General features: G+C 41.3%; 1 protein-coding gene across 2 annotated transcripts in view; it reads left to right on the forward strand.

The window, feature by feature from the left end:
* Positions 1–7,072, forward strand: part of RpL26 (ribosomal protein L26) — a 193,674-nt gene extending 186,602 nt beyond the window's left edge. The window contains exons 1-3 of one of the 2 annotated variants that reach the window (XM_075677344.1): positions 91–190; positions 641–827; positions 6,748–7,072. In XM_075677344.1, coding sequence (XP_075533459.1) covers positions 657–827; positions 6,748–7,017 — 441 coding nt within the window. In that variant the 5' untranslated portion in view covers positions 91–190; positions 641–656 and the 3' untranslated portion in view covers positions 7,018–7,072. Of the gene's footprint in view, positions 1–90; positions 191–640; positions 828–6,747 lie in introns of those variants that run through there. The other variant, XM_075677346.1, reaches the window with a different exon arrangement.
* The last annotated feature ends 7,023 nt before the right edge of the window (positions 7,073–14,095 follow it).

A 14,095-nucleotide genomic window follows, 5' to 3' on the forward strand; every position in this document is an offset into this window, starting at 1 on the left:
TTAAAGTAATATAGTTAGTCTTAATATTATTATTTATTCTATCTAATTTTTTATAATCTTGCTTGAATTGTAACATATCTTGTTTTTGTGACAGAATTTTGGGAAGATTTGAGCGAGCTGTAGACCTCTATGTGTAGACCCTGAAACGAGAGTAAGCCGGTCTCTCTTCTTTGGTTGCTAAAAGGCGTATGTAAGTACTGCATGTAGTTGCTGTGAAAATCTGAACGAATCTCGAAATTCTGTCGCTAATATTGAATTGTTTTAGTAACGTTTCCGTGTAATAGTGCCATGTTTTAACCACTGATGTGGTATTTTTTCGTTTCTTAGCTGGAAAAACTTATTAATTGGTTATTTTAGACAGGCCGTATCTTACGGTGTGTTTCCATCGCTGTGTTCTGACGTAATTGACCTTTCTGGCATTTGTTTTAATAGCTTGCATTTGTTTCCACTTACTTGGTGTACTGTAGTTATGCTGTAATGTTTTTTTTTAAATGCCATTATCTATTTATATTTTCTAACGTTGAAGTTACACATGCCTGTCCACTGTTGATCGCCATTGCTATTCGGTTGAATTGTCACTGTATTGCAGCGTTTGCGACATTGCTAAATACTGATGTTTTGCTTGCTCATTTTTTTTAAGGCCTTAAAAGAACCACATGGCCAAGCTCAACCGTTTGGTGTCCTCTTCGAGGAGGAAGAACAGGAAAAGGCACTTCAATGCTCCATCACACATTCGGCGAAAGATCATGAGCTCGCCGCTGTCGAAGGATCTTCGGCAGAAATACAATGTCCGCAGCATGCCCATCAGAAAAGACGATGAAGTTCAGGTAATAAGTTCTCAGCTTTTTGCCCTTCATTTGCTCCCACGTGCCGTGAATTCACGTGCGTGACCGTAGTGGCGAGAGCATGACCTTTGCATTAGATTATCTTACTTTTCAGCGCCAGCATCCTTAGTTGCAAAGACTGCGAACCTAAAGCCCAGAAGGCGTGCCTGTCGCTTTCTCGCGATTTGATGCGAAACGAGTTTCATCTGTGCGTACGCAACGCAGAGGACGAACTCGGAACTGCGTATAACACTGGAACCAAAATTCGTCGTTAGTATTTTGCTTTCGCGAATATTTTAACGCAACTAAATGTTCCACGAGATGCGTAATTTTACCACCGTTCGGGCAACTACGCTCATCGCGATATTCGTATTATGACATGTGACACGTGCATTGGCATGTTCGTGAAGGCATGGATTTAGGTGCACGTTAAAAGAACCCCAGGTGGTCGAAATTTCCGGAGACCTCCACTACGGTGTGCCTCATAATCATAAAGTGGTTTTGGCACGTTATTTAATTTAATTTTAATTTGAAGGCATGGTATGACTAATCTGGTGGCCCAAGTAGGTTGTCTGTAGTCTGGCCACGTTACCTACTTGGTCGACCAATTTTCATACCTTAGTGATCCAGTTCCTGTAGCTTTATTAATACTGCTTTCGGCATCATGGTGAATATTTCACAGCATGAAAAAGATGGACAAGGTGACACACACATGCTGATGTGTTATGTCTAATTCTTGTCCCTAGTTGTGCTGTAAGACGTTCACCAAGACCCAAAACCAATTATTTACCGAAACAAGCCATTAAGATGCCTTAGGTATGTTGCTTTAAGCACCCTCTAGGTGCATTATGAAGTGATTTAATATTTAGGATATGTGCACTGCAGAGTACGTCTTTGCCAGAAATGGCTGGGTGCATGACGCACAGGTGCTGCACCGCAGTGCTGCCACATCCTGTGTAAGGCTTGTCATTTCAGTCATATGGTAATTTGCAAATTGAAACGTACACTTCCCGGGAATCCCAAGTCTGGTTTATACCTTTATAATTCACACATCCAATCTGATAGCGTAGGTAATATTTTATTTTAACCAAATTAACTCCAACTTGTTCTAACCTAACCTCACCTTGCACCAACCTCCATCCTAACACATGCTAAAAGAAATGTTTACCAATGCAAGAATAGCCATTCCCTAGATGGTGCTGAATTGTCATGCACTATAAATACAAGTACCTTGGGGTGGGGATAAATAATGGCATGAGTATCTGACAGAGTACAAAAAATATATAACGACTAAAGGTTACAGAAGTGCAGAGACTATGAAGAGTAGGGCACTGTGGAACTACAATAGGTACGAGGTAGTACGAGGCTTATTGAAAGGGGTAATGGTTCCAGGCCTGACTTTTGCCAATGCAGTTCTATATATGAGAGCAGAGACCCGGCAACAGTTGGAAACTAGGCAACGTGGTGTAGGTAGGCTTTCTCTGGGAGCACATGGCAAGACACCAAATCTTGGGGTGCAGGGGGATCTGGGATGCTCTTTTTTCGAGGGCAGAGAGGCTAGTAGCAAGGTAGCATTTGAGGAGTGATTGAGAAAAATGGGGGAAATGCGGTGGGCTAGGAAGGTTTTCAGTTACTTATACACGAAGAATGTTGATACAAGGTGGAGGAAGGGAACTAGAAAATTGTCAAGTAAACACTTGGGCAGCAGTGGGGGAACAGGTAAGGAATCATCCGTCAAGAAAGAGGTTACGGAGACAGAGAGGGGTATGTGAAAAACAGAGATGCAAACCAAATCGGCATTAGAGACATGCAGGACGTTTAAGCAAGAAATAGCCAAAGAAAATATTTCCGATAACTCTAAGGGGAGCTCATTGTTTGAAGCCAGGACAGGTGTACTGCAGACTAAAACATACCGAGCCAGATACCAGGAGATAATTTGTTGTGCATGTGGAGAGGAGGAGGAAACGGCTGAACACCTGATGCTTGTAAACAACTTCATCCTGCAGTTGAATGTAACGAGGAACTATTCAAAACTTTGGGTTTTAAGGACAGTGAAAGTAAAATAGACTTTGAACGGGTAGAAATAACTAAACGGAGGCTATCTGATTGGTGGATAATATCAACGCAAAAGTAAACGAGTACATACATAGGTATGCATGCATATAGTACCATTCGAGGCTAGGTGAAAGCGCCGCCGCCGCCCGATTCAAAGGGTTGAACCTCAATCATCCATTCATCCCAGCCATTTCTGGCAGGGGCGCACTCCGTAGTGTGCATAGCATCCTAATTTATGGTAGTGATGTAGCCAGTGTGCACATGTAACACTGCTAGTTTTGTTTCAAATTGTGTTAGCATGCCAAGCTTCACCTCGTAAAGTGCCTGGCTAGCTTTAGCAACATTGAGCATTGCAAAACCATTTTTTTTGGGTGCAGTCGAATGTGTAAACACCAATGTATATTGTCAACAAAGCTGTACACTTAAAGTGTACTACTACATGGGACACTTGTGGTGTTGATATAGTCATGGTCTTAGGCATTTATTTTACCCCATACAGTCTGTTGGACTGTGCAGCATCATCAGTGTTCTTTCACTAGTGGGCCTTTTGTCACAGTATATTCTGGATGCATGGCAGAGCCCACTTCTTAATTTCACCATTTGTTTGTACTCTGCATTGCATCTGTGTTTCATGAACTTAGCAGATACCCATGAGGCCACCTCAGATTCAGCTGCAAATTAAAAGTAGCTGGTCAAGAATGTAAAGTGAATGTGCTCTGTCCACAAAGGCCAAGCAATATCGCAGGTGGCACAAATATGAAGCTGCATTATCCTAATCCTACACTAAATTAGTCACTCGGCAAGCTCTCATTATTAAACACCCACAATGCCGAGTCAGCCTTATTAATACAGCTTTAGGATAGGAGTTCTCATTAAGTTTTACGCATGGTGCAGTTTGCAACAGTTCCATACTTTAGCCCCACAAAGCGCAATGTATTGCATTTGGTTCATTCAGTTTGATGCCTCAAATCATATTTAAATGCAATTAACTGAAAGCCCACATTGGTTTTCGATATCTGTAGTGAAACCCTGGAGTGATTACAGTTCTAAGTGCTTCAGCAAACCAATTACAAAGTGCTACGCTAATTGTTTACTGAAAATAATTTTAATTGCATTTCTTGCTTTTTCTTTTTGCCCCCCATGAGTATTCTCCATACTCAAAAATGAAGGTGAATAAGTCATAATTTTGCTTGTTTTTGGGGTTAACAGAGCTTTGTGGCTGCACTTTTGCATTTTGTGCCTCTGGTACCACTACAGATAAGGTGTTAGTGTAAAACAAGAACAATAAATTAAATTCTGCTTAACTGTGCAACATCATTACTGATACTAGGTACTAGATGTTAGCTTTTCTGCATATAGTGCAGTAAAATATACAGGAACACCAGACATGTGAATGGAATTTGTCTGCTTCCTTTTTTGTGTGTGTATGTTGCTCTTTCATTTCTACTGATCTGGCTGAGGTTGAAATAGTAACATTTTGCATATATAGTATATTGCAGGGCAGTGGTGGTTGCAAACCTCAGGTGTGCATTACTATTGCAGCAGTGAACAGCGTTGCACGCAAAATGTGTGCTGCATCAGCATAGTGAGAGGTGAAATCAATTATGCGTTGTCCTTTGCCTTTTCTTGCTATGGGCTATTTTTATTGCAGCTTCTTCAAAATGAGTTCATTCCAACTTGGCCAGCTTACAGTTCTCTCATCAACCATGAGATTGTACCGCATATTCCTTCTTGCAACTTGTAGATCCTCTATTTCCAAGTTCAATCCCCATTCGCAGTCGCTGCATTTCGATGGGAGACAAAATTCAAAATTATGCGTTTCAATTGTCATGCTTGTTAAGGAACCCCAGGTGGTCAAAATTAATCCAGAGCCCTCCGCTATAGCGTCCCTTGTAATCATCTGTGCAGTTTCGGGACCTTAACTCCACAATTTAAGTTCAGTGATCAAAAACTATTGTTACTTGAAGGAAGAGCGCCAAAATAAAAAATAAGCTGTGCTCGGGTGTTAGGAGTAGGCGTACTACATCACAGTATATTATGTTCAAGCTCATGCAGCCAATTGTTCCAGCCTGTTACCTTAACAGACGGCAAATACAGAGTGAATGTAACATTCCCATCCCCAATGCCAACTTTCCCATACTTATAAAATTGTCGAGAGAAAGCACCTTAATACGGCCCAAGTGCTTGATGGCATGCACTGCATGAAATTGGTGTTGGCAAGGGAAACCTCACATCTGTGTGGTGTTAATTTGGCTGGGGTTTGTACGTTACATAAACATGTGCAACAGTATGTTTACAGCTTTCGCACAACTCTTTTGCATTGGTGGATGTGCTATTTCTTTTGGTTATATTGAGAACTGCATAGGTGTGTGCACATATATGCAGCAGCAGCTGGGGCAGAGTTTTATAGCAAATGGAGTTAAGTGGCCGTTACCAGGGAATTAAGGTGTATGCTTTAGCTTTCTATACTATACTCAAGGGCTGGTTGGTATTCCATGCTGAAGTGACTAGCGCAAGAGTGGACACGGGGCACAAAAGGGCTTGTCCTTGTCGCCCTTTTGTGCCCCGTGTCCACTCTTGCACTAGTCACTTCAGCATTTTATTAAGGTATTGTGGGATGTTTGGTAGGAGCACAGGGTGATTCATAGGCAGGGAGCATGCGAATCAAGGTTACCTTTTTCATTTATTGGCATTGGATTCAGTGGGTTGGGCACTGGCAGAGGGGATGGCACCCGATGGTCATGGATTCGTGGAGGTGTTGGAATTATTGCAGAGCAGTAGCTACTAGATTTTTCCCACCTTCATGCATTGTCTGTTCTGTGAGCATGTTCCCCCTCCCCCTTGTTTCATTGTGTTTGAAATTCCATACTATATTGAAATAGTTTGTACCAGTCGTAATGGCTTTGGTCTGGCACTGCTAAATCGAGGGCGCAGGATCGAATCCCAGCCGCATTTCTATGGGGTGAAATGGTAAAATGCCAGTGTGCCTGGCATTCGGTGAATGTTAAAGAACCCCAGGGGGTCAAAATTAATCCAGAACCCTCCTCCCCCACTATGGTGTGCCTCATAATGTCATGGTTTTGGCACGTAAAACACCAGACTTACATTAATTTTTAAATAGTTTGCAATATTCGGTGGTAAGGTGCGATAGTACTGTATGCGAAAATATAAATGAAGTGGTGATACATCGAGTACAAACTTTGAGCGATTGAAATTTATTGAAAGGCTTCATTTAACATTTTTAAAAAGACCAAGTGATGCCAGCGGCCCATTAAGCATTCCTTTTTGTAACTCAGGGATGTGTGGAAGCATGAGAACAGTGGGTGTCGATTTTGCTCATGTGGCCTGAACTAGTGCCAGCAGTGGATTGCCACCGAGAAGACATAATGGAGAGAAGTTGCGCTGGGACTTGTGTAGGAGGAAACTTATATTGAAAGGATAGACCACTCACTCTTGCATTTTCGGATAACGTGTCAGTTTTGTGACAGTGCAAAGCTTAAGGCATTAAGAGTGAATCTACCTGCAACAATTTAGTATGCTATTTCAGCACCTGGCAGAGCGGGATTGCATTTGCAATACAGCTTGTTTTGAGGATGTTTGTGGCAGGCGTTGCTCTTTGTGCTTTCTCTTAGCAGCCATTTTGTATGGTGTACCAGAGGGGTTTTTGCATTCAAGGCCTTAAGGGCTTTGGTGAAGATTTTAAGGCATTATGAATTGTGCAATCGTCTTTTTCTTCTTTTATTCCCTTTCCCCAGCACAGGGTAGGCAGTCGGTACTTACACTGGCTAACCTCCTTGTCTTTCCTCCCCTTTTGTCTCTCCCTCACATGGTTTATGTGCATTGTCATAATTGTGATGACTTGTTGCAGGTGGTACGTGGACACCACAAGAGCCAGCAGGTGGGCAAAGTGGTGCAGGTGTACCGCAAGAAGTATGTGATCTACATTGAGCGCATTCAGCGAGAGAAGGCCAACGGTGCGTCTGTATACGTGGGCATTCACCCCTCCAAGGTGGTGATTGTCAAGCTGAAGATGGACAAGGACCGCAAGAAGATCCTCGAAAGGCGTGCACGAGGCCGCCAACTCAAGGACAAGGGAAAGGGAAAGCACACAGAGGAGAGTGTGGCCATGGAAACATAAATTGAAAAACCCACCTATAAGCTGGCTGAATTGTTTAATAAAGGGCTTGGCTTATCGTGAGTGGTCTAATTTAGTCAGTGCTGGGATCAGATTTGTTTTACCTCAGCATGGAGTCCATTCAGTCCTGACAGCTTAATGGTGCCTGCATTCCTGTGAAAAATAAACTTGTTCCTTCGTGTAAGGAAGATATGCTTTCGGCCCTGACATGCCTCATCCCTACGTTCATTTATGTCAGCCTTTTCTTATGGAAATCAAGCGATAATCATAGAATATTTCCATGTGGCTGGGGCACTACATCTGAAAAATTCCATACATGCTAGACCACTGATGACAACTACCTTACCTACTGGTCACATAAAAAAAAAAAAGAGGACACAAGAACTCGTGAGTTACGAATAAGAAAGCATTAATGTCCAATTGAGCAGTGCGAGTAATGTTTGCATTAATGCTCGCACCGTCCACCATGTAGGCTATAGTAGATTTCGCTTGTTTTGCTGTGTGCTTCCGCTCCCATAGTCTGCAGGGTACTGGCATGGATGGCCACATTTTGCTACTGCTGAGGTTGCAGCCGTCAACAATGTAGATGCTTCAGATTCCATAGTGGTACGTGCTGCCCGAGCCAGTAAGCAGCAGCAGCCTGTGGTGCCAATGCCGCAAGCCACGGACGTTTCGCTACTGCCGAGGTTGCTGTTGGTGACTGTAGTGGTACACCATAGTGGTATGTGCTGCTATGTCGCCGCCGGCTTTTAAGCTCCATGGCCCATTTGATGCTAGAAACAATTCATGTGATTTGAGTTAAGCCTTGACAGCGAACAGATCAGATAGGAGGATGGCCACTGGTAGCTTAGTTGGTAAAGCTAAAGCTCTGCTGTCGGGGTGGGTTCAGTGCCCACCAGCAGCAAGTTGTCCTTCCACTTACCCAATCCCTTATTTCAATTTCCCCTATGCTTTCTCTAGCTTCATTGTCTCTTCTTCAAATCATTAACATATTTTATGTCCACTACAGGACAACTGCGCCTCCCTGCGATGTCCGGTTACGTCTGTCCTGCACCAACTGACTCGAACTTTGCACCTGCGAATTTCTATATTACATTGCCCCACCTAGTCTTATCCTGTCCTTGACTGTGTTTCCCTTCTCTTGGCACCCATTCTGTAACCCTAATTGTCCACTGGTTATCTAACCTACGCGTTACATGGCCTGCTCAGCTCCATTTTTCTCTTTCTCAATTAGAATATCGGCTATCCCCATTTTCTCTCTGATCCGCGCCATCCTCTTACTGTTTTGTTCCATCGCTCTTTACATGGTCCTTGTTTTCGAGCTTCATTGTCAGTCTTCAAGCTGCTGCCCCATATGTTGGCGCCGGTAGAATTCATTGATTGTGCACTTTTCAATGAGAGTGGTAAGCTTCCTGTCAGGATCTGACGGTGTCTACCATATGCACTCCAGCCCATTTTTGCAGTGGAAATTTACTTCTCATGACCAGGGTCCCCTATGAGTAATTGAACTTGGTAAACCTACGCTTTCACAGACTCTAGGCGCTGTCTGGTGATCCTGAACACTTGTTCCCTTGCCAGGCTGTTGATCATTATCTTTGTCTTCTGCATGTTAATCAACCCTACTGTTACATTCTCTCTGTTAAAGTCCGCGATCCTTTGTTGCAACTCGCCCCCAGTGTTGCTGGACAGGACATCATCTCCAAACCAAAGGTTGCCGAGATATTTGCCGTTGACCCTTGCTCCTAAGCCTTACCAGTTTAATAGCTTGAATACTTCCAAGCATGCAGTGAATAGCATTTGAGATATTGTTTCTCCTTTCCTAACCCCTTTCTTTCTACTTGTGGAGAATCAAGGTAGCTGTGGAATGTTTGTAGATATTTTCCAAGATGTTTACATAAGCCTTCTGTACTCCTTGATTATGTAACGCCTCTATGACTGCTGGTATTTCTACTGAATGAAATGCATTTTCGTAATTATGAAGGCCATATAGAAAGGCCGATTGTACTCTGCAGATTTCTTGATTACCTGATCAATGACATGGATGTGATCCATTGTAGAGTATGCTTTCTTGAAACTGGGCTGTTCTCTTGGTTGAATGAAGTGTTGCCCTTATTCTATGGGAAATTATCTTGGTGAATATTTTATACAACACTGGAAGTAGGCTAATGGGCCTGCCATTTTTTATTTCTGTAATGTCTCAATTTTTGTGGATTATTATAATGTTGGCATTCTTCAGTTTCTCTGGGACCCTTGAAGTCGTGAGACAAATAGAATAACGGGCTGCAAGCTATTCAAGCATGATGTCTCCTCCATCTTTCATTAAATCGACTTATTCTATCTTCTGCCGCTTTTCCCAGTTTCATGTCTTGCGAGGCCCTTCCAACTTCATCGCTAGCTATAAAAGGAGCCTCTGTAACCTGTTCATCATTACTTCGAATAGAGATATCGTGGATGCTCTGCATACTGTACAGGTCAGTATAGAATTCTTGGCACTGTTTTTACTATATCTTCGATAGTGCTCATGTTATTACCGTGCTTGTCTTTCAGTGCATGCATCTTGGCTTGTCCTATGCCGTATTTTTTTCTCCCTGATTTCATGCTGCACTCATTTCTTACTGCTTCCTCAGTCTTTCTCACATTATAACTTCAAATATCTGTTACTTTCTCCTTGTTGATCAGTTTTGACAGTTCTGCAACTTCTATCTAATCTCTCGAGTTGGACACTTTCATTCTTTGTAGTTTCTTTACAAGGTCTTTCGTTACTTGGGAGAGCTTACCTACTGTTTGCCTTGGTGCCTTACCTCCCATTGCTGCTTCTGAAGCCAGCCTAGTTACGGTTTCATTCATTATGTCTATGTCATCTTCATCTCTGTTCTAAGGCTGCATATTTGTTTGCAAGTGCCAGCCTTAATTGGTCTGCTTTCACCCTTATTGCGTCTAGGTTGGCCTGTTTCTTCTTGACCAACTTTTCTCTCTTCAAATTGAGGTGAATCCTAGACCTCACTATTCTATGATCACTGCACTTTACCTTACCTAACACTACTACGTCCTGCACTATGCTGAGATCTGCAAAAAGTACTTCCTCGGAGTCCTGCTAAGCTAGCTTCACTCGAGAGTGCCGGTGTATTGTACGTCACCATGTTTCCAGTGGCGGCCTGTCTGGGTCCAGTGAAATGGTTTTAACTTGAATTGAGGTTTATATTTATCACAAATGATGGAGATGGCAAGATGAAGGCTGTGTAACAGCTTTCAAAATTATATTGTATATATTATTACAATATCATCGAGCAATGCTCAAGAGACGAGCCGCCGCGAGAACGACGAAGTTGATCGGTGCCCTTGGCGCGAGCAAGTGTCGGCCTGGCTGCCTGGCTCTAGTGTAAATAGCCTGTAAATAGCCTCTTTCGTCTGTGTCTTTCTACACGCAACAATATAATTATATACAATATATTGTATACATAACTATATTGTATAAATTCTTTTTAAAATTTATTTTGATATGGTTAAAATAGATAAAGAAGCTTACCTTTTACCTCCTCATTTCTTATCTCACTGAAGTGACCGCCCTTTAAAAATAAAAGAAATTATTTGTAGAAAAAAACGTCTTTAAGCACTCGTTTTTTCCACACACAATATCGCAGTGGAATCGGCTACCGCAGGAAATTGCTGATTGTCGCATTGAAGCATCGTTCAGAGCATTTCTGTTGAATTTATAGTGATGTCAACCTTTCTATTGTGTTACTTTTGTTCGATGAGTTCTGTATTTTATTGAGCTTATGTAACACTGTGTTTTCCCCGCTGCAATAATGCCTTCGGGAGCTGCAGGTACTTGAAATAAAGACTGGTCCCACCTTCCTGTGAACAACAGGCAGCAGCATGGCAAAATATTCGTTGTAGATACTTGTGGCAAGATAAAAAAATTATATATATATATGTATATATGCATAGCAAAAGCAGAAATCACAACCTTGAAACTGTAAAGAAATACTTTTTAAGTGACAAACAAAAAAGTTAACATTCACAGAAGATTTTGCAGCATCTGTTCTTGGATACATGACGTATGTTTACATCAGTTTGTATGAAGTGTTGAGGGAAGACAACAGTAGAAGAGTGTTTGAAAACCGTAATTAGTGTGTGGGCGTGGAACTGCCCAGTGTTCAGTGTATGGATTTAGACTAAAAGCAGGATTCTGATGCACGTTTGCAATGTTTCTGTTACCGTGAAATTCCGAGCAAACCCCCTACAATACCTAACGCTTTAATAAGTTTATTTCATAAATATTCAGTTTGGCGGTCCTGTAGCATCAGTTCAGAAAGATAACACCCAAAGTTTTTGCTGTAGTGGAAAGTTCTACTTTTGTGTCATTGAGTGTGAGGCACTGAGCCGCTTTTTTCTTTGAGCAATTTAACTGGAGAGAGTCTTTTTACCGACCAGTTATATATTTTGCTGAGTATTTCATTTGCCAAATTTACGAGTTCATCCTCCTCTGTTGCTGAAAAGAATAATTTGGTATCTGCGTAAATAATATAATTAATCGAATCATCAATAGTCACAATGTCATTTATATAAATGATAAATAGAAGTGGTCGCACTATGCTACCTTGAGGCACACCCTGCTTAATAAGTTTAAACGAAAATAATCTTCTATTTATTGATATACATTGCTTTCTGTTGGTTATGTAACTTCTTTTTAAATCAAACTATTGTGCGTCTACCATAACAATTCAATTTTTCTAATAGTGTTCCATGGTTAACTCTGTCGAAAGCTTTTGAGAAATTTAGGAATACTCCCAATGTTAGTTTCCTTGTCTATATGTTTTTCAAACTTAGTTTGTTTTGTTTAAGAAGAGCAGTTTCAGTCGTGCAGCCCGACCTGAAACCATATTGAAATGGTGTTAAAACAGGATACTTATCAAGGAAAGCAGTCATCCTAAGGAGGATACTTTTTTCAAAACCTTTTGAAAATAATGGAAGAATTGAGATTGGTCTATAGTTACTTAAATGATCTCTTTCTCCACCTTTGTGCACCAAGTTACCCTTGCAGTTTTCATCTGATGAGGAAAAATACCAAGAGGTTAAAGACGTGTTGTAAGGGTGAGCAGGTCAATAACAAAAAGAATTGGTTGTATTTTTAATCCATGCACATCCTCACTTTTAGTTTGCCTAAAGTTTTTGAACACATTGAAAACTTCAGTGTCATCAATCCCATGAAGATACAAAGAATGTGTAAGGGGACTGGGCAAATACATCAAGGCATCCCGATCATACGCTCTTTCAACCATAGATACAAAATAATTAAATTTGTTGGCTGGCGCTTGATCTTTAAGCACCTCATTACCCAACTTGAGCTCTTTAATAGTACTGACGGATTGCCTTGATGATATAACAGAATTGAGCTTATTCCATGTCTGTTTTGCACCAACAATACCATCAAACATGGAGTAGCAATAGTAATGTTTAGCTTGTTTTTGCAATTTAGTCAGGTTATTTTGGTATTTCTTAAACTCCTTCAACGTGTCTGGGTGATGGCTATTCAAAAACACATGGTACAGCCTATTCTTTTCATTTATTTTTATTAGCTTAGAGGAGATCCATGTTTTGCAAGCGTGTTTTGGCTTTCTTTCTTTCTTTCTTTCTTTCTTTCTTTCTTTTGTTTTTTTTTAGGTGTCAACTAATATAGGGGGGGGGGGGGAGCCCCTCAGATCCCCTTATCCTTCTCGTTCCAGTGGGTGCTTTGTTTCTTAAAATGATACGAATTGCTCTTGGGATTCTTTGAAAAGGTTCTCGCCATGTCCTGACAATTTTTTTCGTATGCATGAATGTTGAATTCCGAGTGAAAAAAATTTTTTTTTGCTTGAAACTAATTGAAAGTGACTATTTACATTTCACTTTCACCATTGCAATGGACGAAAAGTAGCCATGTCTGCAACCTAATAGCCAAATTAATGCCGTTGTGCGAGGAGACACATGTACTGTGCGGATTTCAACACAAGGACGTAGTAAGGGACACGGACAAGCACTTTCAACTACCTTTATTCTTCGTTGCTCGTCAATATGTGTCCTTAAATGTGTCCTGAACCATTTTTTATCAAAGTAGAGAAGGGCATTTAAAGTGAAATTTGTTTTTTTAAGAAATACTTTGCTGCAAAAAGTGCTTCAGTGCATTAAACAGAAGCGGAGTTATTGGCAATGAAACACTGCTTCCTCTGCTCTTTCATTCCTTCTTAAATGCCTTGCACTGCGAAGGCTATGATGCAATTGGGTGTGCCCACAATTTAACGCTCTTCCTTCTAAATGTCACCGAGACGCGCAGTTCAATTTTCATTTTGGATGGAAATTGACCCTGGCAATCTTTAACACCCGGATTCTCTCGAGTGAGGCTAGCTTAGCAGGTCTCTTTGAGGAACTATCAGGCATTGTTTGGGATACCATTGGCCTTAATGAGGTTAGAAGAACTGGTGAGGCTTGTACAGTGCTGACTAACGGCCATGCCCTCTGCTATAGAGGACTCCCAGATAAGAAGCAATACGGGGTAGGATTCCTAATCTATAAGGACATAGCGGACAACACTGATGAATTCTACCGCATTAATGAGAGGGTAGCAGTAGTCGTAATAAAATTTAATAAGAGGTACACAATAAAGGTAGTACAAGCCTACACTCCAACTTCCAGTCATGATGATGATGAAGTAGATCAATTTTCTGAAGATGTTGAATTAGCGATGAAAAAACTACAAACTCTGTATTGAAGTGGGAGGTAAAGCACCAGTAGTCAAGCTCTCTCAAGTGACAAAGGACTTAATAAAGAAACGACAAAGAATGAAACTGTCCAACTCAAGAGATCAGATAGAATTCGTGACTTTAATGCAAAAAGCCAGCTGGTGAACAAGCAATGGGCAACTACAGCATAGAGGAGAGATGTTGGTAGAATTCGTGGAAAGGAATATGCTGTGAATAATGAACACCTTTAGGAAGCATAGCAACAGAAAGTGGACCTGGAAAAGCCCTAATGGCGAAACAAAAAATTAAATAGATTTCACACTTTCTGCCAATCCCAACATAGTGAAGGATGTAGAAGTGTT

The sequence above is a fragment of the Dermacentor variabilis genome, unplaced genomic scaffold, assembly GCF_050947875.1.
Source record: "Dermacentor variabilis isolate Ectoservices unplaced genomic scaffold, ASM5094787v1 scaffold_12, whole genome shotgun sequence".
NCBI classification, from domain to species: Eukaryota; Metazoa; Arthropoda; class Arachnida; order Ixodida; family Ixodidae; genus Dermacentor; species Dermacentor variabilis.